Consider the following 27,352-nt stretch of genomic DNA (forward strand, 5'->3'; position numbering starts at 1 on the left):
GACCATCCTTTATCATATAACAGACCACCTCCCTGAGTTGATCAATTAAGCTTATTGCAGCTAATGGCCTCATCTTTTTCCTACTTTGTTTTCTGCTTCCCGTTGTCTTCTAATTATGATAGATTGTTGGGTCAGATCTGTGAGACTTCCTTTTTATACTTTCGCTTATTTTTAGTCTTCTGCCTTGTCAATGTTCCTGGTGATTTGAAAATTTTAAAAGAATTATCCCACTGAAGTCATTCCGCAAATAACAATACTGCCCGATATTCCCTGTACCACTTGTGTATGACATTTCTATAACTTTTTTTTAACCAAGCATTTTGCTCAGACGACAAAACATAACAAAAGAGTGATATTTATTATTTAGTTTCTGTTTAAAAAACGTGTTGAATTTTAAACCTATGATCTAGAGATAACTATGAAATATCTGTGAAATAATTGGGTTAAGACCTTTTAAAATAGCAGTCCAAGTAATACTGTATGGACAAGTATGACTTAATGGGTAAATGAAACACAAATCCATATTAATTGGATAGATATCAGGTTTGATTCCTGGTGGGAGTCGAGCTGCTATCAGTTTTGAAAGCAGTAGTGTTCCATAACTGGGAGTCAGTTGCCAGCATTCGCCAGAGCTGGCGGGCAGCCATAAAGACAGGGCTAAATTGTGGCGAGTCGAAGAGACTTAGTAGTTGGCAGGAAAAAAGACAGAGGCGCAAGGGGAGAGCCAACTGTGCAACAGCCCCAACAAACAAATTTCTCTGCAGCACCTGTGGAAGAGCCTGTCACTCCAGAATTGGCCTTTATAGCCACTCCAGGCGCTGCTTCACAAACCACTGACCACCTCCAGGCGCGTATCCATTGTCTCTCGAGATAAGGAGGCCCAAAAGAAAAGAAAGTGTTCCATAATTGGCATCAGAACCCCATAGTCTAGGGAAGAGAATAATCATCCAGGGTCTGTGTTCCTGATTGTTATCAAATAACCCTAGCTAGGCAGCGTGTGTGGACATTGGCTAGGGATAAGATAGAGCTTGTCCAAAGTCACCTGTATAGTTGCCTAGAACTTTTAGCACTCAGCATCTAATCTCATGCTTGAAGAATGACCACTATGGTGAGGTATCATGGCCACTGGCAATGGGGGAATCTGTACCTCAGCAAGAGTCAATGCATGCAGGAAAGAAGGGGAGAAAAGGGGGAGAGAGCTAAACTTTCTTTCCCCTGCATTTTAAATCTCCTCCATTGGCCACCATTTTCCATTAGGGAGGATTGGTGGGTGAGCTGCTTCCACACCATTGCTACTCTCCACACAACTGCTGTGGAAATAGTAAGTGCTTCCCTTTCCCCACAAACCCTGCCCACATTTTTCTTCCATCACTGATTGATGAGAAATGCCTGAACTCTGTATAGCTGCAACTTGCGACCTGGAAGGATTCGGTGATGGTAATAGAAACTGCAAAGCCCTCCAGTCCTTTTGTGAGACTGGCTGTTAATATGGGTTTGTTACTGTACACAGAGGCTGGCACTGTGAGCACAAGGCACAATGCACCAGGACCTGCCATCACCCACCCAGCCTGCACATTGCAGCACCTGTTTACCACACAAAGGTCAAGCATTTCTTATGTACTTGTCAAGTGTTCTGATGCACAACCTGAAGAACATCCACAAGTAAGATTATGTTGTGTTCAAAATTGTGAAGAGTTTTAAATAGATTAAATATGGAGAAACTGATTCCACTGGGAGAAGTGCTGGTAACCAGAAAACACAGACTTGAGGCAATTGGCAAAAGGGCCAGGGGGAAATGAGAAATGTTTTATGCTGTGAATTGTTATGATGTAGAATGCACTGTCTGAAAAGGTGGTGGAAGTGGATTCAATAGTAACTTTCAAAGGGAAGTTAGATAGTGACTTGAAAAGGGAAAAAGTATGCAGGCTGTTGGGAAAGAGCAGGGGAGTGCAATTAATTGATAGCTCTTTCAAAGAGCCGTCACAGGTACCATGGGCTGAATGGCCTCTTCCTGTGTTGTAGCATTCTGATTCCCACTGTCCTAGCCAATATTCCTTTCTTATCCAATACCATTCAAAAAAAAGATTGACCATGCATTCATCTTAATGTGTCTTGCAGGGTCATGCTGGTGTCAAATGGCTGCCCTTGTTTATCTAAGTAACAACAAACTTCAAAGCAATTGATTGTATGTGAAGGTCTTTGAATTGTTTCTGAGTGACATGATGAAGATGAATACAAGCCTTTCTTTTATTCTGCAGTGCACAGAAATTAGTCTTTATCTTCTGCCTGAAAAGGACTTGTCTGAGAAAGGTCACATGGCATTGTCTTGCTGACCTGTTTGCTAGTTCATTTTCTCTCTATTTCATTCTGATTCTCTGTCTCCCTTGTTCTCTTTGGCCTTCTCTCATTCCTTTTACTTTTTTGGCCAATTTTGTGCTTAAGAAGAAGTGCAGGCACTGGAAAATGGAACACTTTCCATTTTGATCAGGGACTCGCAACACCAGATGCTCCCAAGTCCAATATAGCATAATAATAAAAGCAAAATACTGCAGATGCTGGAAATCTGAAATAAAAACCAGGAATGCTGGAAATACTCAGCAGGTTTGGCAGCATCTGTGGAGAGAGAAGCAGAGTTAACGTTTCAGGTCAGTGACCTTTCATCATCACTGACCTGAAACGTTACCTCTGCTTCTCTCTCCACAGGTGCTGCCAAACCTGCTGAGTATTTCCAGCATTTCCTGTTTTTATTCCTATATAGCATAGTGGGGTGCAAAGTTAAACTTTCTGTACTCTGCCCAAACAATGTCCCTGATTTCCAGCCTTGAACCAGAACAATGGTAATAGTTGTAACAGAGTGGGATTCTTGCTGTTTCTGTGGCCTTTCTGTGTGAGATTGCCACCTTAGTACCAACAAGGAACCATTTTGTGCTTTGGGCGCATGTTCACTTGCAGCTGAGTTGGAACTTCCCCAAGCATGTGTCTCAGAAGACCTTTACAGCTCAGAGTAGACTTTTGTTTCAACAGTCTGAGCTGAATTTGATGGGATGCATTTTCAACTTGCTGCCCAGATATAGAAGTGGCATTGTGGATCAGCCACCCCTGCAATTGATTTCAATCGGAATACAAGTTGGCCAGTTCCTTTAACAGGCGCCGCATTGTAATACCGATTTCACACCTGGAGAGCAAGTTGAAGATTAACGCTTGGAAACCCAGTTCTCAGAGGTGGCAGTCCAGCAGCTAACATGCAGTATCCTTTAATTACCCAGATGCTTTTAGGTTTGAAAATTGTTTTTAATAGGTCTTTAATGCTAGTGTGCCAATTTTGGGAATCTGACATTTTTGATTGGTCAGCTTTCAGTTACTGAAATCCTTCTAAACATTGCTCCAAAATGAACACACAGAGTAAGGAAATGGGAATGAAAGCTTTTAAACTTTAAAGAATAAAAATAATAGCGTAGAGTTTACTTGTTAGAAAAAGAAAATTGTTAAAATTAAATAGAGAGGGAAAATAGGAGGAATAAAAAGAGATGACAAGTTGAGCACAAGTTAAGCATTTGAATATTTTATTTTAAGAGAAAGTTGAGTTTTAGGTGATTAATTAATGGTTTGAAGTTCATATTTTGGTAATGTCAAGGTGACGACATAGCATCTATCTACCTGCGTGTATTGGCTGCTACTCTGTTTCACTGTCAACCATCTCCTGGTCATGTACTGTTCTCAACACTAACTTTTTTGACCTGCATTCAATCATTTTGCTGAAGTTTCTCCTGTACTTTCTGCTAGTGCTCCCCTTCAAAGTCCCTCAGGATGATTCCAAATGGAAAAGACGGTTTATAAATGTAAGTTGTTGTCACTTTGGAAAAGAAAAGGAAAACGGTCTGCCCAGGGAGACAGGTGTTTCTTTGGTGCCCAGTACCCAGGGTCTTTGTCCTTTAATTCCACAGTTTAAAAGAAAAGGTTACTATTTCCTGTATTTGAGTTTCAGCAGTATGATTGGTAATGATTCATGCTAAATGTGTTAAACATGTCAGCTTTGACTAGGGGTAGCACTCTCACCTCTGAGACAGCAGATCATCTGAAAGTCACTCCAGAGACTTGAACACACAATCTAGGCTGACACTCCAGTGAAGTACTTCGAGAGTGCTGCAATGTTGGAGGTGTCGCCTTTCGGATGAGAGATTAAATTGAGGCACCATCTCCCCTCTCAGATGCATGTAAAAAATCCCATGACACTCGGGGTGGCACAGTGGCGCAGTGGGTAACACTGCAGCCTCACAGCTCCAGTGACCCGGGTTTGGTTCTGGGTACTGCCTGTGTGGAGTTTGCAAGTTCTCCCTGTGACCGCGTGGGTTTCCGCCGGGTGCTCTGGTTTCCTCCCACAGCCAGAGACTTGCAGGTTGATAGGTAAATTGGCCATTGTAAATTGCCCCTAGTGTAGGTGGGTGGTAGGAGAATGGTGGGGATGCGGTAGGAAATATGGGATTAATATAGGATTAGTATAAATGGGTGGTTATTGGTCGGCACAGACTCGGTGGGCCGAAGGGACTGTTTCAGTGCTGTATCTCTCTATGACTATATCTACGAAGAACAGGGAAGTTCTCCCCAGTGTCTTGACAACATTTATTCCTGAACCAACATCTAAAACAGATTTAATATTCTGATGAAAGGGCATCAACTTGAAATGTTGATGCTCTTTCTCTCCCTACCTGATCTGCTGAGTATTTCCAGAATTTTCTGTTTTGTTTCAGATTTCCAGCATCCACCGTATTTTAAGTTTCTCATCTAGATTACCTGATCATTATCTCATTGCTGTTTGTGGGAGATGGCTGTGCACAAATTAGCTGCTGGATCTCCTACTTTAAAAAATAATTAAATGATTAAAAAATATTTAATGCATTTGATTCCGAGATGAGCTTCTGACCAGGTTACATCATCATCACTAAGACCACCTATTTCTACCTCTATAACATCACCTGCCTGTGTGCCTACCTTGGCTCCTCTGCTGGAACCCTCCTCCATACCTTTGTTACCTCTGGACAACTATTCCAATGCACCCCTGGCCTACCTCCCACGTTCTACCCTCCCTAAACTTAAGGTAATCCAAAACTCTGCTGCCCATGTCTGAACCCATCACCAAATCCCATTCACCCATCACCCCTGTGCTCACTGACCTGCATCGAATCCCAGTTGAGCAACATCTTGATTTTAAAATTCTCATCCTCATTTTCAAATCCCTCCATGCTCTCGCCCCTCCCTGTCTTTGTAATCTCTTCCAGCCCCAGAAGACTCTGAGATATCTGCGCTCTCCAATTCTGGCCTCTTGAGCATTTCCAATTTTAATTGCTCCACCATTGATGGCTGCACCTTCAGCTGCCTAGGCCCTAAGTTCTGGAATTTCCTCCCTAAACCTCTCTGCCTCTCCACCTCTCTCTCCTCCTAGAAGATACTCCTTAAAACCCACCTCTCCGACCAAGCTTTTAGTCATCAGACCTAATATCTCCTTATGCGTTTGATAATGCTTCTGTGAAGCGCCTTGGTTGTTCTACTCCATTAAAGGTGCCATATAAATGCAAGTTATTGTTTAATGTAGAATGGAGAAAGACCAATAGGAAACGTTATAAAATGTGCTTGCACTGAGGTCAATGGGAATCAATAGGAAAGCTCCCTTTTGGTTGGTGTCATACCTGACACACAGGAAGATACCCATGGTTATCAGAGGCCAATCATTGCATCCCAGCACATTGATGCTGCAGTTCCTCAAAACAATATCCTTAGCCCAATTATTTTCACTTCCTGCCCCCTCAATGCTTGCCCACCATCTACAGGGTTGAACTCAGAACTGTGATGGAATACTCATCATTTGCCTAGATAGATGCAGCTGCAACAAAAAGCTCAACACCATCCAGGACAAAGCAGTTTGCCTGATTGGAATCCACCCCCTGAACTCAGTATCCACCCTCTCTGCCACCAGCACACATGCTCAAAATATGTTCAAAATAAAGGATCATTGCAGCAACTTACAACACTGCTATCAAGAAAGACAAGAGCAGTAAGATCTTGGGAAGAGCACCACCTCCAAATTACAATTATTGTGACATGGATATTCATTGTTCCTTCATTACTGTATTTAAAATCCTGGGGTTCTCTGTCTTAGGGAGCACAACCATCACATAGACCACAGCAGTTCAAGAAGAAGGCCACCCACCACCTTTCCATAGCAACTAGGATGGGCAGTAAATGCGGCCTTGCCAGTGCCACCCACATCCTGAGAACCATTAAAAATAACTTTAGAAGCTTCCAAATAGAAACCACAGTATCATTATATCATTCTACCTTCCTTCTGCTCATCGTGTAAATCAGGGCATCATGCACCGCTTCACCATTCCTCCACCATCCCCTCCCCCTCCCCACCCCGACACCTATCAACACCATGTTCCAAACTGCTGTCATGGCATTTGCCTCTGGGTGAAATTGCTTCATGTCTTCACTTGAACCTGGATCATCTTGCTAACTAGCTGCAGCATCAGATAGCCTCCGGTCTTGGACATGCTGAGATATCTCCATTTATTAAGCATGCCATCTCGGGTGAAAACAGCATCAGAGAAGACAAGATAAAATGATTAAGTGCATCTACCTTGTGTTTAGTGTATGCATCAGAGCGGGCAACTAAATATGACAGTCACCGAATCGAGCTGGGGTCAGTGACTGTACTACTGTCTTCTTGTATTTTTGTATCAGTACTTTGTTGTTCTGTGACTCACTGGCATGCCTTGATACTTATTTCTTAATCCAATATTATCCTCATTGGTTTCACTACACCCACCAGCAAGATCCCAGATCATGAAGGGATGAGTCATTTGTTGCTATGAAGGGCCTGGCACAGTGAGCTGTGATCTCTGCAAGGCATTTATTATTGGATTGAATCTAGAATCCATCAGTCTTGCAAGTAATAGTTTTAAGTAACTCTTCCTTTATAACAATTATTTTCTTTGATTTATGATTTTGTCTGATAAGAGTTCTGTGAATTCAGCCTTTGTGAATAAACAGAAGCCATTAGTGTAATACAAATCAATATCTTCTTCAGACCAATGAAACTGTGCTGACAGCTCCTTTCCTGCCTTACAAAATGGGAGTGACCTGAATGGATGCTTTGGTTGACTTCTAGTTGACCAGGATTGAATTTGATTATGTTGCTCCTCCAGTCAAATAGCCTGTCAATATTCATTGTCAACTTTCATAAATGAAGGATGGCTACTTGGCCAATGTACTAGATGGTCATCCAGCACCTGTGGAATGGTATCCCGGTGGAGAGTTACGATGCGTAGAAGATGAGAGGGGAGAAAATTGGTAGTGTGAGTGGTGCAACGCGTGTGGGTCCAAATACTGTGCCCTGGATTGGATTCATGCTCATGATTCGCCAATTTGATGAGTTGCCAACATCAACCATGCTGGGTATGTAGAGGAACAGAGAGAAGTTCGAGTGCTATCTCCTTGGGGAGAGAGAGAAATTTAGAGAGCCATGGAGAGCCATTCAAGGCTTGTCTAATGAGTCTGCTATTGGCCATTTATGAAACAGTATTGGTAGAGGCTAAAGGTCACAAGATCCTGGAATAAATACAGGCGAGCAATGTTCCCTGTAAGCTGTGCAGCCGTGCCAGAAAGTCCCCGGGCAGGCAGCTCCTTTAAGTTACCGTGCGTGCACAGCCACGCTAATAAATTTAAAGGGGCTGTTCCCTTAAATAAGTTACCCACAAGCTCCAAAATAAAAGAGGGGTACGTTGCAGACAAGAAGGGTCAATCTGTCATCTTCATAAGTCCTCCCAAAAGAAAAGCTCTACAGCTGCTCTCATTGGCATCCAACTGTGTCTTGAATGACTCCAAGATTTTTGCTTTCATTACCCTAACCAGAAACCCATTCCAAATATTGCTTAATTTCTCAATGAAGACATTCTACCCTGACATCAGTCCTAAATCTGTTTCTCACCAGTTTGAACCTGTACCCTACTTATTCTGCTGTCTTAAATTGTCCGCAAGTAGAACTCTGAACATAACAGGATTTAGTAGATTGTTCACCCATTCGGTCAGAAAGAGGTAAAGGCGAGAAAATTAAAAGCCATAAAAAATAGAACTCCTTGTTCAAAGGCTATTGAAAGCAAAACTGATTATAGCTTCCTTATTCAAATCATCGTTCATCCTATTTTTAATGAATTGTGAGGAGATGTTGCTGGAGAAAGGGATTATTTCGGCCTCATGCCCACGTTGTCACACCCTTGCTACAATACGGTTGTTTTCTATGGGAGTTACAATCCTCATTACTGTCCTTGAGGGGAGGTCCTCATTGTCTCAGACAATAAGGTCCAGCAGGAAGGGCTTTTATGCACTAATTTAGATTAAGGAGCACCATGTTATAGAGTTGGTAAACTAGATGATGTATATTAATACAAGTGTGATTTCTTCAAAAGGAGTCTGGTTAAGGAGGTAGGTGTCATCACAATTGCAAATCATATCTGTCTCTACCAAATCATTTCTATCTTTAAGTTCAATATGTTTGTGCTGTGCACCCAATGGCTAAAGGTGAAGTTGAGTTGTATAAACCAGAAATCCCCAGTCTGTGTTGGGCTAGCTAATCTAAGTTGGTGACAATTGCGGTGAAATCTGAGATAGAAAAACTCAGCCAGGATCTCGATTCCTACATTGTCTCCACTTGTTCTTCCTGTGTGTGGATATAAGATGAGGACAGGACTAGCCTCACCTATGATGCCAGTTAACACTTACAGGTTAGGCTCACACATAAAGAATGACAACTTGGGTGAAATACCAGAGCGTGGCCAACATCTGTGGACCTGTACCCCAACAACAGCTTCAGTAAAGGCAGGGTGGGGAGAAAAAATTAGAGGTGAGAAAGAACAAGCATTGTGTTAATGAAGACATAAGATCAGTGTTTGAAGGGGAATTTAAGATTGTTCCTAAGCTCGTCTCATTTCAAGTAACCTTTTTCTTTTACAGGTGGTGAGCTTTGCAAGCCTCAAGTATGACACCTCTTACACTTGGATGGTGTTGTGTTTCCTGTGGTGCTCCATAGTGCAGTCTATTCTCCTGCCGTTGTTCCTTTGGGCTTGTGATCGTTACAGGGCTGATGTCAAAAGCGTCTGGGAAAAATGTGTAGCTATTATGTCCAATGATGACATAGATGAAGGTAATCTTCCTTCTTGAACTCTATACATGGTTAACACCAGCTAGTCTTCGATTTATCTTTTTATTGAGTTCAAAAATGCTATACTGTATGTAATATCATGCTCAGCCATGTAATGTAAATTTTGTCTACCTAAAGTCTTTGTCCCAGTTCATGTGAGGAGCTCATGTGGTGTACACCCAACCCATGCAGTGCCACTGTATACACTCAACTCATGAAGTACCATTGTGTACACCCAACCCGTGCAGTGCCACTGTGTGCACCCAGTTCATGAAGTGCCATTGTGTACACCCAACCCGTGCAGTGCCACTGTGTGCACCCAGTTCATGAAGTGCCATTGTGTACACCCAACCCGTGCAGTGCCACTGTGTGCACCCAGTTCATGAAGTGTCATTGTGTATACCCAACCTGTGCAGTACCATTATTTAGTACATGGCCGAGTCTGTGCAGCTCCTCTGTGTAGTACACAATCCAGTATGTACACTGCTTCTATATGGTGCATGGCCCTATCTGCGGTGTTTCTCTACATAGGACATGGCCCAGCTCCCTACAAGGCTGCAGAAAAGAAAAACAAAGTAAGACTTGCATTTATATAATGCCTTTCACAACCACAGGATATCCAGAAGTGCTTTGCAGCCAATAAGTACTTTTGAAGTGTAGTTAGTCACTGTTGTAATGTAGGAAACCCAGCAGCCAATTTGTGCACAGTAAGCTCCCACATACAGCAATGTGTTAATGACCAGATAATCTATTTTTGTGCTGTTGATAGAGGACACTAGGGAAACTCCAATGCTCTTCAAAATAGTGCCATGGGATCTTTTACGTCCACAAGAGAGGGCAGATGGGGGAGGGGTGGGGTGGTGTGGGGGGCAGGAGTGCTGAATTTTACCAAACCTAGGAAGTCGCGCTGCAGGGACCGAAAGAGGGTCCTCACAGACGGCAGGACCTGGGTGGGATTTTACCGGCAGTAGCCTATTAAAAAGTTGGTGCAGGGCCACTGTCCAATCATAGGGCTGGCAGCTTGTCAGTGCTACCATTAGAGGTGGCTGCTGCTGAGGCTGTCGAGAGAGGAAGAGGGCGCCCTCAAAGGCTAGGTAAGATTTTTTTTAACTGCGCTGGGGCCAGGCAGGCTTCAGCAGTTGGAGGGGTGAGCCCTCCAGCAGCAGCGTCAGAGCCGTGGGGAATGGCCATTGTCACCGGGGGCCAGGGGTGGGAGCTGTCTCTGGGCCCTGGATTGACCATTAAGGAAGGCCCCCACCGCGGAATCCACTGGGAGGCCTCCACAATTTACCTGCCGGTCTCCCCACGTGGCGGGTGCCCATCCTGATGCTGGTAAAAAGCCATCGGGGGTGAGAAGTGGCCGTTAATTGATTTAGTCGGCTGCCCGCCTCCTGTTGTTGGGTGGCCGTGCTGCTGACGTTCCCACCATTGAGAATGTCCCATGATAGCGGGAAGATGTCAGTCTTCCCTCCTGACACCTTCTGCCGCCATTTTACAAGGTCTCCCACTCCCAGCCTGTCTCCAAAGGCCTGGTAAAATTCATCTCTGGGCCTCAGTTTAACATCTCATCTGAAAGACTACACCTCTGACAGTGTAGCGTTCCCTTAGTACTGCACTGGAGTATCAGTTTTGATTTTTGTGCTCGAGTCTCTGGACTGGGTCTTGAACCCACAACCTTCAAATGATGATTCAGTCTGGGCAGTGCCCCTGTGTGATACACATCCTGTCTGCACAGCTGCATTGAATAGTGTGCAGCACAAGGTCCAATCCATGGAATGTCCCTGTGTTGTGTATATTTCAGTATGTGTAAAGTCCCCTATGTGGTGTATGCTGCCATACTGAACATGACCCCACTCATGCAGCACTTGGATGTGCTGCACAGTCTAGCCCATAGTGTGTCTGTGCGTCAAGATCTCCTTGTGAATTTAATTGCTAAGTCAGTCTCCCATGTGTGATGCACCATTACACTCTGTCGTAGTGTAAAACACAGTATTTATTCTGCAATTAATTTTAATTTAATTTCAAGCTTCATTAAGGTTGCCTTCTAAAAGAAGACATGTTGTAGATGGGGCTTTACACAATCTTGAATCACAGGTAACTCATAAAATGAATTTCTTTGTTACAGAAAATAGTCAAGATGGAGCAATTCATCCTGAATCTTTCTATGAAAGGCCCTACGATTATAACTGCACCACTGAAATCCTGACGGTGGATCGCATTGCCAAGTATGACCTTTCAGCACTGGAAAGGGGAGTTCCACAGGTGTACCCAATGAGAGAGATGCAAGAGGATAAGATGCAGTATTTACAGGTATCTGTCTAAACATGGACTCCAAACACTAGAATTCCTGTTTGTGTTATTCAGGCTTACACCCTCCCTCTAAGCTGTCGCATCAAAATAAACCATTTGCCTTCAATTCTCCACATTCTGTTTACTGACTGTGGTCATCCACCTCTCTACAATTCGTGGAGATTAGGATCTTGATCTGTGATGTCCTGTTAGTTCCTTCTATTATCCCAACTCCCCTCCAGCCCCACCCCCCGTAAGGCTTTCCCTCTTCTTGCCTGGAGGTGCTGACACATGCTGGAATGCAGTTCAATGGGCAGTAGCTGCCCTCCTCCATTCTTCACGTGTGAGCTTAGATGGTGGCTGTCAGCAGGTTTGTTGGCTGTGACATCGGGAGAAGGTAGAAGTTATGGTCAAGGCTGACCCTGTCCACCCACGTGCACACTCCAGCATACAGACATATGAATTAGGAGCAGGAGTAGGTCCCTCAAGCCTACTCCACCAATTCAACAAGATCATGGCTGATCTGATTGTAACCTCAACTCCACATTTCCTCCTATTCCTGATAATCTCCCATCCCTTGCTTATCAAGAATCTATCTACCTCTGCCTTAAAAATATTCAACGACTCTGCTTCCACCACCTTTTGAGGAAGTGAGTTCCAAAGACTCACGACCCTCAGAAAGAAAAATTTCTCACTGGATGGAAACCTAGTGTAGGAATCCTCATTGATTTTTCTCTCTATCAAAATCTATGAGCACTCCCAATATCATCTCAGTTGAAACTGGCTAGCTCAGCATAGATCAGGAAGTGAACCTATCATGTTACTGGTCCTTCCATACTGGCCCACTTCCATACTCGGCAACACAAGCATTAATGGCTGATCAGGAGATCATTCTCCATGGCTCCTTTAAGGCCTTTAAACTTGTCTGTGTCTCACTGAAATGTAATCTAAGGGTTAACTAAAAACCACCACATTGGAAACTAATTAGTCAATGATTTCATTCTTCAGGAATTTTTTTTCAAATTAGTTTTTTTCTTTTTTTTTTCCTTCGAAAGTTTCAGTGTGACAATTCCCTTTTTAAGTCCTCCTAATTGTTGGCAATCAACTTTAACAAGCTCTTCTCATTCCTCCTGACTCCATGGGTGCTGTACTGTGTGGTGTCTTAGCAGCACAAACTAGGCGAGGGGTAGGTTACACAGACCGATATAAAATTAATAAATACAGTTATTTAATCAGTTTTGCTGAGGCACAGTGGGTAAGTTAAGGAAAAATTGCTTGTCCCTTTTAAGAGTTTGCAGAAAGGGGCCATAGGGCCATCGCAGAGGAACCGGTGAAAATATGAATTAATGCTCATTCAACATCCTTAATTAATGTTTTGAATGCCAATATGGCCTTCACACTCAAGATCACACACCAGTTTACTCCAAACCTCTCTCTCACAAAAAAGGCTTGTGAAGGTTATTGGTCCATGGCATTTTTGTGGGAAAAGACCATTAAACAGGGAATGCCTCTCAGTGAGCACACCCGTGTCCCATGGCCTCATACCAGATTCAATCATAGAAAGTAAAGGGTATGCTGCATCTGGTAACAAGGAGGAAACAGTGTTCGATGTACAGAGAGAAAAGTCTACATTCAGCTAATAGTTTTAGTTAAGGATCCAAGACTTTAGACATCTTAACCAGTTGGTTGACTGAATTTAGCTTTTGCTGTGAACCCTTAAATGCATCAAAGGGAATTCTAATAGCCATTATCTAGTCTTACGAGCTACCAACAGTCGCATGAGCTCTTGGCTGTGGGATATCAGCAAATCTGAGATTCAGTTCCATTTGTGTGCCTTCTCTTGCTGTCCAATGAAGCAAAAAATTAACAAAGTGATTACTGACAACGCAGCTGGCCACTGATGTCATCAGGCTGCACCAAGGTGCGCACATGCGCAGACGGTCTCCTGCTCTCTGCGCGTGTGCTGCGTTCCGGCTTGCCAGGACTGGTTAGCGCATGCGCCGATGACGTCATCGTGTGACGTGTGCATCTTCGGGCAATGTGCCTGGTCGGCTTCTGCGCATGCGCTTTACGCGTACACCAATGCAACGCTAACGGGTATTCACCCATGAGTCAAGCTACGCTCCCCCCCCCCCCCCACCCCCACCCCGCTGCTCTCTCCGGCCGCTCCGCTCGCCCCCGTCCCCTGCCCGCTCGCTTTCTCCCTCCCACCATTGTGGTGCTGCCATGTGTTTAGGTTGGGTTGCCTTCGTGTGATTATTTGAGCAGCGCCATCTTTAGTCCTGGCAGCTGCCTGAAGTCGCAGACTGTGACGTTTTAGTGACACATGTGCCACTGCAGTGCCACCTAGTGGTAGCCAAACGCTGCCAAAAATAAAACAGTTTGCACCGGCATGAGGGTCAGTAACCAGAGGACACAGATTTAAGATAATTGGCAAAGAAGCCAGAGGGGAGATGGGAGAAATGTCTTTTTACCCAGCGAGTTTTTGCAGTCTGGAATGCATTGTGTGAAAGAGTGGACTCAATAGCTGCTTTCAAAAGGGAAATTGATGTATACTTAAAAAGGAAAAATATGCAGGCCTACGGAGCAAGAGCAGGGGAGTGGGATTAAAAGAGGCATGATGGGCCAAATGACCTCCTTTTGTGCTATATGATTCCATGTAAACAGCACAACCAGGCCACCCATAGGGCAAGTGAAAGTGCTTTAGGAAAACTCCTGGGACTTTAGTTTTAATGGAACTAGCGGCCCGGTATTTTTATTTTCCATCCTGGGGCAGTGCATAGCCTCCAATGGGCAACTTCCCAGAGTAGTATCTTGGAAATTAGAAGTTTATCAGGTGGAGAAGTGCAGCTGCTGAGCCAAGACTCATCACTCCACGGTGCAGCATGCTGCAGAGTGACCCTTGAGCAAACACCGTTGAGATTGTGGTCCTTTATAGTACAAAAAACTTCCTAAACCAAGCTTGGATAAGTAGCTGTCCTATACATTTGCAGGGGAAACACTTGGAGTAGCCAACACACTGTGTGTGAACACTGTTGGCTTGGCCCAACTGCACAGAAAGGCACACAATTGGTTGGAGTGATTCAGATTCTAGGCAGATGGGTCCAGTTCATCACCGTGAGATGTTACATGTGCAGTACACATGTCACAGAGTGCCGCTTAATGAGAAAAGAGAGGTGGATGACTCAGTTTTAGGTGTAGAAGCCATTTTTCTTAGGAAGGTTGGACTCCACAGTCAATCATGACGTGCTAGTCTATGGGTTTATTTCTCAGATGCTGCCTTTACAGGTTTGTATGTGTGTATGTACCCCTTAATTTTAAACTCAACAGTGGATGACTAATGTGAGATGAGTACTTTTTTTGCCCAAAGTACTCCCTTTTTTTAATGGAAGAAAATTATACTCTTACCAGATCTTCTTAATTTTCTTTTAAAAGATAATACTTGATGCCAGCTTTGAGAACCCTCAGGAGGGTCTCCCCCTCCCTCTCCCTCTCTCTATCTGTTGACCTCAGGTACAGGGAGCTGCTCCAAACAAACTGGTGCCAGTAGTGATCCATGTGAATTGCAATCCCAGCATGTGGTGGTGTTTTCTGGGATGGGGGTTCCCCTGTGTCTGCAGTGGAATTGTTCACGAGCAATCCCTGTAATTGAAATTAATGGTGCAGTCTAATGTGGCAGGGCAGAGGGATTCCAGCTTTGGCACTAAAGTTGAGGTTTGGGTGAGGGGGGTAAATTAAACATTTTCCTTTTTATGTATGTAGTTATGTAGAAAGCTGTTGTAAATAAGTTCAAATTGTGATTTTTAAAGTTTTTTTAAACCATTTTGCAGTGATACAATTGTGCTAATATATATAATCCTGCTGAAAAATATGATCAAATGATTTAAGTAGGAATATTTTCATAGTCCTACAGTTGGGAAATTTAAGGCATGAGGGAGTAGGATATATTGATTTATTTTCAGATTTTTGGGCAAAGATACCTGATTGAGATTCAGCAAAGGGGACAGTCATACAGAAGCATTAATGGAAGACTCAAGGGTTCCTGCCTCAGTCAGTCTTAAAGGGATAGGCATTGATTTTTCCCACTTGCACCTCTTCCCTGTAATTTTGAAATTTCACCTTTATTTGAAGAACAATGACTATCGCTGTTGGAGGTGAGTAATCCATCTTTTAGTAATTCCATTAAATGTTGGGAATCAACTGTTTGCAGTCTGAGCAGGAGTTCATTTCAGTGACTTGGATTCCAATCTAGGCCAGAGGGAGGGGATGTTGGACTCCATTCTCTGGTGACGTTGAGGTAATGTAGTCCGCTAGAAGCGGGATTTGAACATTGAAGTGTATAAACAAATGTCAATTCTAATAATCGTCTACTCAGTGAGGATTCAAATGAAAATCATTTCTGTTATTCAGAGCTTTCATTATTGACATTTTCAAAGGTCTATCCTAGCATGTTAGTTAAATTTCATAGCCCTTATTCACACCACCATGCTTTCCTTCTTCATGCCAAGCACTTCTTTTCCCCTCAACAACCCTTACTTCCCTCTAAACCCATGTCCTGCCAAGATTTGAATACTGCTTTCTAGCCTTTTCTTCATCATGACTGTGCTCCCCATAGTAATTGCTTCTCTGATCCTCCCTCCTCAGTTCCAAATACATTGGCCAGAATTTTACGCCACCCCTGCAAGCCGGATGGTAGCTGGGGGGGGGGGGGGTGGTGTAAAATGGAACAGGAAGCTCTGGGGGGCCTTCCCGACCCACTCCCGCCTCCGCTCCACTTTGCATAGGGCGGGGCGGGGACAGAGAATGGGCCAATCAAGGCCCTTAAGTGGCCAATTAATGGCCACTTAAGGGCCTTCGCCTGCCTCCACGTGAATTTTATGCGTGGCAAGTGGGCGTCATGGAGCCGGGAAAGGCCACCAGGTAAAAGCTGGCGGCTTCTCAGCGCCCTGGGGATGGGCCCTGAAAATCGGGCACAGGGTGCCTCAAGCGGGTGGAAGTCCCGCCTCAGAACAATTAAAGCCTGGTGACCCATAAAATGCGGGTCGGATCCCAGGCTAGGTGGAAGCGCGTCGGTGGCCAGCTCCCGTCCGCCCAACGTAAAATCCAGCCCATTATCTTGCATGTTCTTCCTCATGTCTACATTTTTATTTCGTTGAAATTAAGATTCAGTCTCATTTTCTAACACATTTTTCCTCAGAATCTCAAACCTGTGGAGCACTTTACTCCCCTTTTCTCCCATAATTTATGGGCTTTTAAGATCCAGCTTTGATGACAACTATTTCTTGATTTACCTTGTTTTGCCTTCTATCTGTTTTCAGTCTTTTTGGAGGACCTGTAGTTGACCATTCACTGGGGCTTCTCAGTTAAAAATTGGTTTCATTCATAAATTTCATCAAATGGTGGAGAAATAGAATAATTGCACTTCTGAGATTTAATCCATGGCCTGTCAGACCTGAAAGGCCTCACTCCTCCTGCTTTGTCAAAAAGGATTATTATTTTACACGATGCTTCACAATCCACTCACCATTTTTCCTTACCCCTCAGCATAGACCACGGATTAAATCTGGAACCTTCCAGGTCTGCAACGATCAAAGTCACAATAAACAAATGGGGGATATTAGCTATAATATTTTGGAATTGTTTTCTGGTTGAGCTGGCTTCTCCAATTGTATTTAGATGCAGCAAAGATTAAAAATATGCTTTTATACTGTTTTTACAGATGTTAAGACAAACACGAATTTCAAAACTGCCAGCAAAATGAATTCCCCAATGGGCCAATGAGATACTCCCACTGGGCCTGGACTTGTCGTTTGGCACAGTTTCATGGAGCTGTGCTAAATCCGCTGGGTGCTCCTTGACTCAGTTCCCACCTAGGATTATCTGTTTTTATGGAAAATTGGAATTGCAGCAAAAGATTTGGACAAGATTGACCTCATTTTTCTCCTTAAAATGTCCTTAGCTGCCTTATGTCAGTAATGGATTGCCACATGATGAGAAGCAGCCCAGTACCATATAATGGACTGTCGAATGCCCAGGAGTGTTGCTTTGGTACAATTCCAGGAGGCTGACTTTGTTATGGGTTCTTTCATACCCAGGAGTGGTGCTATAAATGCATTTCCTTTCCTCCTTGCTATTGAGAAGCTGAGACCCATAGTGTAGGATACCATCAAGATTGAAAAGAAGAGAAAAAAAGTCAAGGTAAATTAGGAAGTAGTGATTAGGTGATGCTAAGGTTGGGTTTTAAAGGCCTGAAGATTATGAGGAAGGAAAGACTGAAGGAGGTAAGGAGTTCCACAGTTTTAACCTGCTGACCACTCAACTTTCCATCCAGGCCCCCCACCTTAGCTGATATTGCAAATGGTTCCCAATCCTCAGATACTGGCATCCTCCCCCTTTAAATTTGTCATCATCACCCCACTTCTCAAAAAACCCACCCTTGATCCCTCTGTCCCTGCAAACAACCATCCCCATTTCCAACCTGACATAAATGAGCCACACCGACTTGACAAAAGGAAGACACTGCCAGAGCAGCTCACAGTACATGTGAACACTACAGTAGTCAACAAACAAGTCAAGAGCACTTGATTGGGTCAAGAAGATCTGCAAAAATATAGACACATTTGGTATAATGAGCCTCCTCCCCCTCAACTTGTGTGTTAATGAAGAGATGGAATATACTATTTCTTCTTGCTTTCTCGAGTGGTTTTGTTCGTAAGGTAATCTGTGCCTCAAAGTCAAGTATTCTATCGCAAGTGGCCAGCACGCATACAAAGATTATTTGCAAGAATCACTAGTCTCAATGTCCTATCATTTGTTAAAAACAGTTATTATATCTCTATGAAAATTAATATTCAGCAGGAAAGGAGGCTTTGTTTGGTTCTGACAGCTCTCTCAGCTGGTTTACTTCAACTTCGCCCTGTTGTATATTATAATTATTGTTTGTCTATCTCTTATGTCTATAGCATTATGCCCTGTGGTTCTGTTGTGCTGCATTATTTTGAGTAATGGACTGCACTGTTCTTGCAGACACTCCAATAAACAGGCATGTTTCACGGGGAAGGTGCTGCTATGCCACTAATTTGAACCTGAACTGAGCTTCCCAACACACATTCTCTTCATCAGAAAGATAGCCTGCTTCCACCTCCCTAACATTGCCTGTCTCTTCCATTGCATCAGCTCATCTGTTGCTGAAACTCTCACTAATGCCTTTATTGCTGCCAGACTCGACTATTTCAATGCACTCCAGGCCGGCCTCTCATCTTCCTCACTCCATTAATCTTAGCTCGTCCAAATCTTTCCTGTCTGTATCCTAACCCGCACCGTCCAGTTTAAGCATTTTCCTCCTCCCTCTGATTGATACGAAAACTGCAAAATCTAAAGTAAACAAAGTCAATCGTAGTTGAATTCCAATTATAACAAGAATGTTATAAACAGCACATACAATTCAAAACCTATTCCTGAATTGGTTTTTAAAAAAAAACACTTCCCCATGAATATTTTTCTTGCTATCATTCAGATACCAGAAAACTATTTAGCTTGTAATGCGTGGAACTCATTTGTTTTGTTTTTCATTTTTAGACAATGATTTCAAAAACTATTTTAAAATTTAACTTTCGTGTGGGAAATGAGAGGTGTTTATTTCTGGTTAATCATCTCCTGTGTTTTCCTGAAGGTGTTGTCTCCTTGTGGAGAAGCACTCTACTGGCACCAACAGAATATAAGAACATAAGTAATGGGTGCAGGAGTAGACCATGCAGCTGTGTGTGCCTGTGTCGCCATTCAAAAAAATCACATGGGAACTTCAACTGCACTTTCCCGTCCTATATTCAGATCCCTCGATTCCCTCAATCACAGTCTTGAATATACTCAATGACTGAGCACCTGCAGATCTCTGAGGTAAGGAATTCCAAAGAATCACAACCCTCTAAGTGAATAAATTTCTACTCATCTCTTCCCTCCATGGCCGAACCCTTATCCTGAAACGGTGCCCCTTGTTCGAGACTGTCCAGCCAGGGGGAACAGCCACTCAGCATCTGTCAGGAACTCTAAGAATTTAATACATTTCCATAAAATCACCTCTCATACTTGTAAATAAACTCCAGAGTATTATAGGCTCAGTCTATTCAATCATTCCGCATAGGATAGCCTTCTCATCCCAGGAATCATCGAGTGAACCTTTGTTGCACCCCCACTGTACATTACCACCACCACAATCTGTAACCTTGTGGCCTGGCATAATCCCTCACTCTACCATTACTATCAAGCCAGGGAATCAACCCTGATTCAATGTGAATGTAGGAGAGCATGTCAGGAGCAGAACCAGGCATGCCTGATGAAGCTACAATACAGGACTACATGCATGCTAAATAGCAGCAAAAGCATACTATAGACAGCTAAGCGATTCCATAGCCAACAGATCAGATTAAAGCTCGACAGTCCTGTCACATCCAGTTGTGAATGGTGGTGGGCAATTAAACAACTAATGGGAGGAGGAGGCACCATGAAAATTCTCATTCTCAATGATGGCAGAGCCGAGCACATCAGTGCAAAAGACAAGGCAGAATCATTTGTAACAACCTTCAGCCAGAGGTGCTGAGTGGATGATCCATCTGGGCCTTCTACTGAGGATCTACCATCACAGATGCCAGTCTTCAGCCAATTCAATTCACTCCACATGATAATAAGAAATGGCTAAGCTCATTGGATACAGCAATGGCTATGGGCTTAGGTTTCAGAACTAGCCACACCCCTAGCCAAGCTGTTCCAGTGCAGCTACAACACTGGCATCTACCCAACAATGTGGAAAATTGCCCAGATATGTCCCGTCTACCAAAAGCAGGACAAATCCAATCTGACTACCACCCCTCAACAAAGTGAAGGTGTCATCAACAGTGCGATCAAACGGCACCTGCTCACCAATAACCTGTTCACCGCTGCTTAGTCTAGCTTCTGTCAGGACCACTAGGCTCCAGACCTTATTACAGCCTTGGTCCAAACATGGACAAAAGAGCTGAACTCCAGAGGTGAGGTGAGGTGAGAGTGACTGCCCTTGGTATCAAGGCAGCATTTGACTGAGTATGGCATCAAGGAGTCCTAGCCTAGCAAAACTGGAGTCAATGGGAATTGGGGAAAATCTCCACTGGTTGGAGTCATACCTAGCACAAAGGAAGATCATTGTGGTGGTTGGAGGTCAATCATCTTACCTGCAGGAATGCCTCAGGTTAGTGTCCCAGGCTCAATCTTCTTCAGCTGCTTCATCAATGACCTTCCTGCCATCATAAGGTCAGAAGTGGGGATGCTCGCTGATGATTGCACAACATTCAGTTCCATTCCCAACTCCTCAGATAATGAAGCAGTCTGTACCCGCATGCAGCAAGACTGGGACAACATTCAGGCTTGGGTTGGTGAGTGACATGTAACATTCGTGCCACACAAGTGACAGGCAATGACCATTTCCAAGAGAGAGGCTAACCAACTCCACTTAGCTTTCAATAGCATTATCATGGCTGAATTCCTCACCATTAACTTGCTGGGAGTCACATTTGACTAGAAACTTAACTGGGCCAGCTACATAAATACTGTGGCTACAAGAGTAGTTTAGAAACTGGGTATTTTGCAGCAAGTAACGTACCTCCTGACTGCCCAAAGCCTTTCCACCATTTGCAAGGCACAAGTCAGGAATGTGATAGAATATTCCCTACTTGCCTCGATGGGTGCAGCTCCAACAACACTCAAGAAGCTTGACATCATCCAGGACAAAGCAGTCCGCTTAATTGGCACCCCATCCACCACCTTAAACATCATTCCTTCTACCGCTGGCGCACAGTGGCAGCAGTATGTACCACTTACAAGGTGCACTGCATCAACTCACCAAGGCTTCTTCGACAGCACCTTCCAAACTCGCAACCTCTACCACCTAGAAGAACAAAGGCAGCAGGCGCATGGGAACAGCACCCTCTGCAAGTTTCTCTCCAAGTCACACACCACCCTGGCTTCATCGTTGCTGTGTTAAAATCCTGGAACTCCCTACCTAACAGCGTTGTGAGTATACCTACACCACACAGACTGCAGCAGTTCAAAAAGGCAGCTCACCAGCGTCTTCTCAAGGACAATAAAGCTGGCCTTGCCATCAATGCCCACATCCCACGAATGAATAAATTGGGGGAAAAGAAAACCTCTAACAACTGTATCCTTCCTTGGGTAAGGACACTAAAACTGTACACAGTACTCTAGTTGTGGTCTTACTAGAACCCTATATAATTGCTGAACACATTCTTACTGTAATATTCTAACCCCTTTGCAATAACAGCTAGCATAGCATTTGCCTGTCTAATTACGTGCTGTACCTGCACTCTGGTACCTTGCCTAAATGTCCATTATTCATATTTTAACCTTGACACTGAGTATCAGCTATTTAACCAAGGAAAGGGTACCACATCGAGCCCAATATTGTGGAATCTTGAGACATGCACACTTACAATAGAGGTGAATAGCTTGTGACCGGAAGCAAGGCTTCTGGCCAATTTTCCCTTCCCTGAGGGTGCTTTGGCCAATAATACTGCTCCGACAGCTGCGATCAACTATGTCAGTACAGAGCAGGGTTCGAACCGGGGATCATCCTGGTCTGTACAGCTCAGTTCCGTAGTGGCTTTCCTGAAAGCTTATCATCTCAACAACAGCAACCAGTATTTATTTAGCTCCTTTCGCATAGCAAAACATCCCATAGCACTTCACAGGAACAGTATCAAACAAAATTTGACACTGAGCCAGAAAAGGAGATATGAGAACAGGTGGCCAAAAGCTTGGTCAAAGAGGTAGGTTTTTAAGGAATGTCCTAAAGGAGAATAGAGAGATAGAGAGGTGGAGAGAGTTAGGGAGGGAATTCCAGCCTGAAGGCATAGCCGCCATGGTAGAGAGATGAAAACTGAGGATGTACAAGAGGCTAGAATTGGAGGAATGCAGAGACCTGGGGAGTTGTCGGGCTGGAGGAGGTTACAGAGATAGGGAGGGGTGAGGCTGAGGAGGGATTTGAACACAAGGATTAGTATATGTTTCATCCTTATACATTTTGATCCACTTACTTCCGTAGTTTCATCAGACTCTGCTGCTGCCTTCAGATTTTCAAGGATGTTTTCAAAGTATTTGTTTTCACTGAGCACGGAGAGCTCAGAGGATTGCAGGGCTGGAGGAGGTTACAGAGATAGTGAAGTATTTGTTTTCACTGAGCACGGAGAGCTCAGAGGATTGCAGGGCTGGAGGAGGTTACAGAGATAGTGAAGCATGAGGCCATGGAGGAATTTGAAAACAAGGATGAGAATTTTAAAATCGAGGCATTGATGTACCAGAAGCCAATGTAGGTCAGTGAACAGAGGGGTGATAGGTGAACAGGACTTGATGCAAATTAGGATATGGGCATATTGGCTCAACCCCAATATGTGTCAGCAGTAGCTCAGTAGATAGCACTCTTGCCTCTGAGTCAGACGGTTGTGGGTTCAAATCCCACTCCAGAGACTTGAGCACAAAATCCAGATTTACACTTCAGTGCAGTACTGAGGGAGTGCTGCACTGTTGAAGGTGCTGCCTTTCAGATGTGACCTTAAATCATGGTGCTGTCTGTTCTCTCAGTTGGTGTAATAGATTCCAGGGCACTATATTGAAGAAGAGCAGGGGAGTTCTTCCCCAGTGTCCTAATATTTACCCCTGAACCAAGATCACTAAAACATTATCATGTAGTCATTGTCACATTGCTGTTTGTGGTTTCTTACTGTGCACAAATTGGCTGCTGCATTTCCTACACTATAACAGTGACTTCAAAAGTAGTTCATTGGCTGTAAAGTGTTTTGGGATGTCCTGAGGTTGTGACAGGTGCTATTTAAATGCAAGTCCTCCCCTTGGATTGTTGGGCTCAACCCTTATACTAGTTGAAGAAAGAACTTGCATTTATATAGCAACTTATCCTGAGAATTCCCCAAAGTGCTTTATAATCAATTATTTTCTTTTGAAATGCAGTCACTGTTGATATATAAGGCTTGATTTTCAATTCAGGATCGGAAATCCGACACCCGGATAATTTCCGAGTCCCGGTCCTGTGCCGCATCTACGTTGCTCACGGAGGCAAGCTCGGTGCCCAATTCATGACACTGAGCCTTACTTGGAGGCGGGACCTACCTGCAGAGCGTGAGTGGCAAAGGCAGATGGCTGTTGTTACCTGTACTTCGATCAATACAAACTCCGTTGAAGAATCAGCATAGATGTTGTACTTGGTATTTTATTGAGCGACTGTTCTTACATGTGCTCCTGGCTGGGCATCATGGCAACACCACATGGGTGGTTACATCATTTCTGGTCGTGGTGCGTACATATGCATAAACATGTATTCAAATAGCTTTGCTTATTTCTACTATCACAACAATGACAGCCATGATGGGCCTGCCTTGTAGAAGACAGCAGGCAGCACCTTTGGAGGCCTAGCAAACTAGCTTGTGCAGGAATGTGGCCATAGAGCCAAATGAGAGGTAATGTGCATGATCCAGCGCAAGATTCCCAGGTCCTGAGATTTTTCATCTTACAAAAATTATTTTAACTTCTGGCATTGAACCCAACAGCTGTGCAAAAACACACCAGACTCTTCAGGTTTGTTGATTGCACATTGCATTCTCGCCCTCCCTGGCCCATTAACAAGCTCCTCAAGAAGCTTAACAGGCCATTAATTAGAGGTGAGCAGGTTCCTGACTCCCTTCCACCTGTCCTCACTTCGAAAATTGGAACGTGTCCTGGAGACATTGGGATCCAGAGACGCCTTCTGGGAATGCGATCTTCAATCAGCGCCCGCACCCGTGCTCACCCCCAAAATGCTTCGTAAATCTGGCCTGTAGTCTCTGCGTTCCTCCAACCCTGGCCTCTTAGACATCCTCCACTCCCTTCGCCCCAGCGGCTATGTCTTCAGCTGTCTAGGCCTTTAAGCTCTGGAATTCCCTCCCCTAAACCTCTCCATATCTGTCTTTCTTTAAGAATCTCCTTAAAACCTATCTCTTTGATCAAGCTTTCCCCAACTCTTTCTCATATCTTCTTTGGCTCAGTATCAAATTTGTCTGCTTATGTTTCTGTGAAGTATTCTATTTTCTGTTTATGGTATATTGTTTTCTGCTCATTTTCTTCTCATTATGTGTCATAACAGAATGCACTGACAGCCACAAGTAGCATAATGTGTTTGCAGGCTGATAGGATCTAAGTACTGAAAAATACAATAGGCATTCAGGAACAAAAGAAACATCTCACTGTAATTGATATTCAAAGTGGTTCCTTTTTGTAATCAGGGTGCTAACATTATTTCTAAGGAACTTTCTCAGATGCAGTGCCTGCAGGAAAAGAGACAATGGTATGACAATGATCATATTTGCAGCTCAAGGAAAAGCAGTTGTGCTCTTGTTACTTCACTGTTGATATTTCTGTCACCTACCACCCTGTATTACATTGATTATGTCTAATGCTGCATTTATACTACAAGGCTGGCACCAGAGGTAGCCCAGGCTCTTGGTAGCACAGCTGTGATATAAATGTGATGGCCTGCTTATCTCCTGTGCCATCTCAAGATAGCCACCTGCAAATGGAAAGGGTGAAGCTTATAGGGGTAGCTTGCCCTATCATATGGCTGCCCTACAAGGGTGGAGGAGGGTGGCAGGTTTAGCTTAACCTATCTGATGGATGGCTGCAAATTGGTGTGGGAGCTTAGTAGAGTAAGCGCTGGCTTTATGTTGACTGACTGTAAATTAGATGGGAGCAGGTGGTAGGGTTAGCCAAACCAGTCAATTAAATGGGAGAGGATGTTAAGATTACCTCCGACTGCTTTTTTTTAATGTCTCTTAGGTTCCTCCAACCAGACGCTACTCCCATGATGAGACAGATATGTGGGCAACAAACCCGATACCTTCATATCTTCACAGATGGGGGTCTTCCGAGGACATCACAGGAGTACTACACTACAGCTCCCCCAGGCATGAGAGGAGGAGAAGCAGCCTGATCTCCCAACATGATGAATGTGCTTCTTTCCATAAAAGAAGGAAGTCTGTGGATAGCGTCATATCTCTAAAGCAACAGTCCAAGGAGGAATATTTTGCTGATGACTTAAAATGTTTCAGCCGTGATGAAATAATAAATTACATCGATGAAACTCCGCTCCCTAGTCCAATGAAGACCCCGCTGAGATCATCTTCCATATCCCTAATCCCAGAAAAATATGAACAGTATTCAGTTGCGTTTTCCCATTTTCCACTAACCAATTTTGAGAGGGAGCCTCATGTTCTCCGTCGGTTAGCAGAGGACAAGGAATGCCTCTTCACGGGGGTCACCAGGCCCAAGGAATACTTGGTGAATACTTTTCCCAGTGACCGTACCACAGCTCAAAAGAACACAGAGACCTTCATTCAGGCCCATGACGACCTGGCCACTAGAGCCAATGTCAGCATTAAGGAGGGAGCTTCCAGAAACTGCCGGACAGATCTATGCGTCTCCTGGGACAATCAGGAAAAACTCACCAAAGTGGAAAGCAAAGGAAGCACAAACAGTTTTTTAAGCTCTCCTTCTGCTTCTTCAGGCTATGTGACTTTTCATTCCGATTCCATTGGATCTGCATCCTAGGAGTGAGACTGGACCCTCTCCAAAAAAAAAAAAGGTGTTTCTACGTTTGTTTTGTACCACGGGAATTTTATAATTCACCCACGAAGAAATGAGTCAAGCACCAAAGAATTGGTCAAATATTTTCACGGCCTTTGACAGCAGAAAAACAAATCTCCTTTTAGAGAATAGAGAGGGAATTGTCTGGAAAAATCTGACATGAAGTAATGTCTGAATGTTAATACTACTGACCACTGCTTTCTATTTTATTAATTTAAAAAAATAACTTTTAAGAGGCCACGCTACTGGCAGGTATTCCTGTAAGACCAGGTGTGTTTGCTGCCATTTAGGTTGGAGGGTGGGGGGAGGGGAAGAAAAAGTAGTTCTAAGATTGATTTAAAAAAAACATCCAACCTGTAAAATGATTTCTCCACAGGGGATAATTCCAGGTCATGTTTATGCACTTTGGGCATTTGGTGTGTTCTGTTGGTATTTTGTTACAGCTGATGATTTTCTTCACAAATACAGGACAATAAAATTGTTTTTGGGAGGGGGTGAAAAGGACAGGAGGTCACTTCTACTGTTGTTTTCCTGTGTATTTTGCATTTGTAAAATTGGTGTCATATATCGGCAACGTTCTGTTGCCTTGCGAAAAATGGACATTGGTTTCTCTTGGTCCCCGTAAAGTTGTCCTAAAATTTCATAGTAACAAATGTTTTCTTAACAGTATTTGCAATGGCTGCTATCCCTGAACAGAAACAGGGCCTGTGCTGTTTATATTAAAAACCTACTTCAATGCCTGATCTCGAACTGCATTGATTGGAAAGATGGCTTATGGCTTATCTCACTCACCATGATTCTCTGCCGCAAGATTTGAGGGATAATGGCCACACTTCTTTCATGAGTACACATAATGGCTTAGATTTTGCAGTCAGTGATGAAGTGACAGCACTCTGGCTAACCTCAAAGCAAGATGCCTACAACGATCTAGCAATCTCTGTAGTGTAGACTTCATTTTTCCCCCCTTAATTTGATTCTGGTGTCAACTATACCAAGATCTCTGGCGTTCAGCAACCTTGATATCATCAAGGAGGTTAAGCTGTCAATCACATTGAAGGATTCACCAGGAAGTAAAATGCCTCGATTATCCTCCATTTTTAATCATTTTACAGCAAGAGAAATAAAGTTTGGGACATACACACAAGATTAAGGTAGAAGCTGAAATATAATAAAACTTATCAAAAAATTATTTTCTAT

The 27,352-nt window shown here is 43.7% G+C and overlaps 1 protein-coding gene across 4 annotated transcripts in view; it reads left to right on the plus strand.

Moving 5' to 3' along the window:
• Positions 1-26,879, plus strand: part of LOC137352068 (probable G-protein coupled receptor 153) — a 117,955-nt gene extending 91,076 nt beyond the window's left edge. For all 4 annotated transcript variants that reach the window (XM_068017122.1, XM_068017120.1, XM_068017121.1 and 1 more), the window contains exons 5-7: positions 9,007-9,196; positions 11,319-11,503; positions 25,349-26,879. In XM_068017122.1, coding sequence (XP_067873223.1) covers positions 9,007-9,196; positions 11,319-11,503; positions 25,349-26,119 — 1,146 coding nt within the window. In that variant the 3' untranslated portion in view covers positions 26,120-26,879. The remainder of the gene's footprint in view (positions 1-9,006; positions 9,197-11,318; positions 11,504-25,348) is intronic.
• The last annotated feature ends 473 nt before the right edge of the window (positions 26,880-27,352 follow it).

This window comes from Heterodontus francisci, chromosome 37, assembly GCF_036365525.1.
Source record: "Heterodontus francisci isolate sHetFra1 chromosome 37, sHetFra1.hap1, whole genome shotgun sequence".
Classification (NCBI taxonomy): domain Eukaryota; kingdom Metazoa; phylum Chordata; class Chondrichthyes; order Heterodontiformes; family Heterodontidae; genus Heterodontus; species Heterodontus francisci.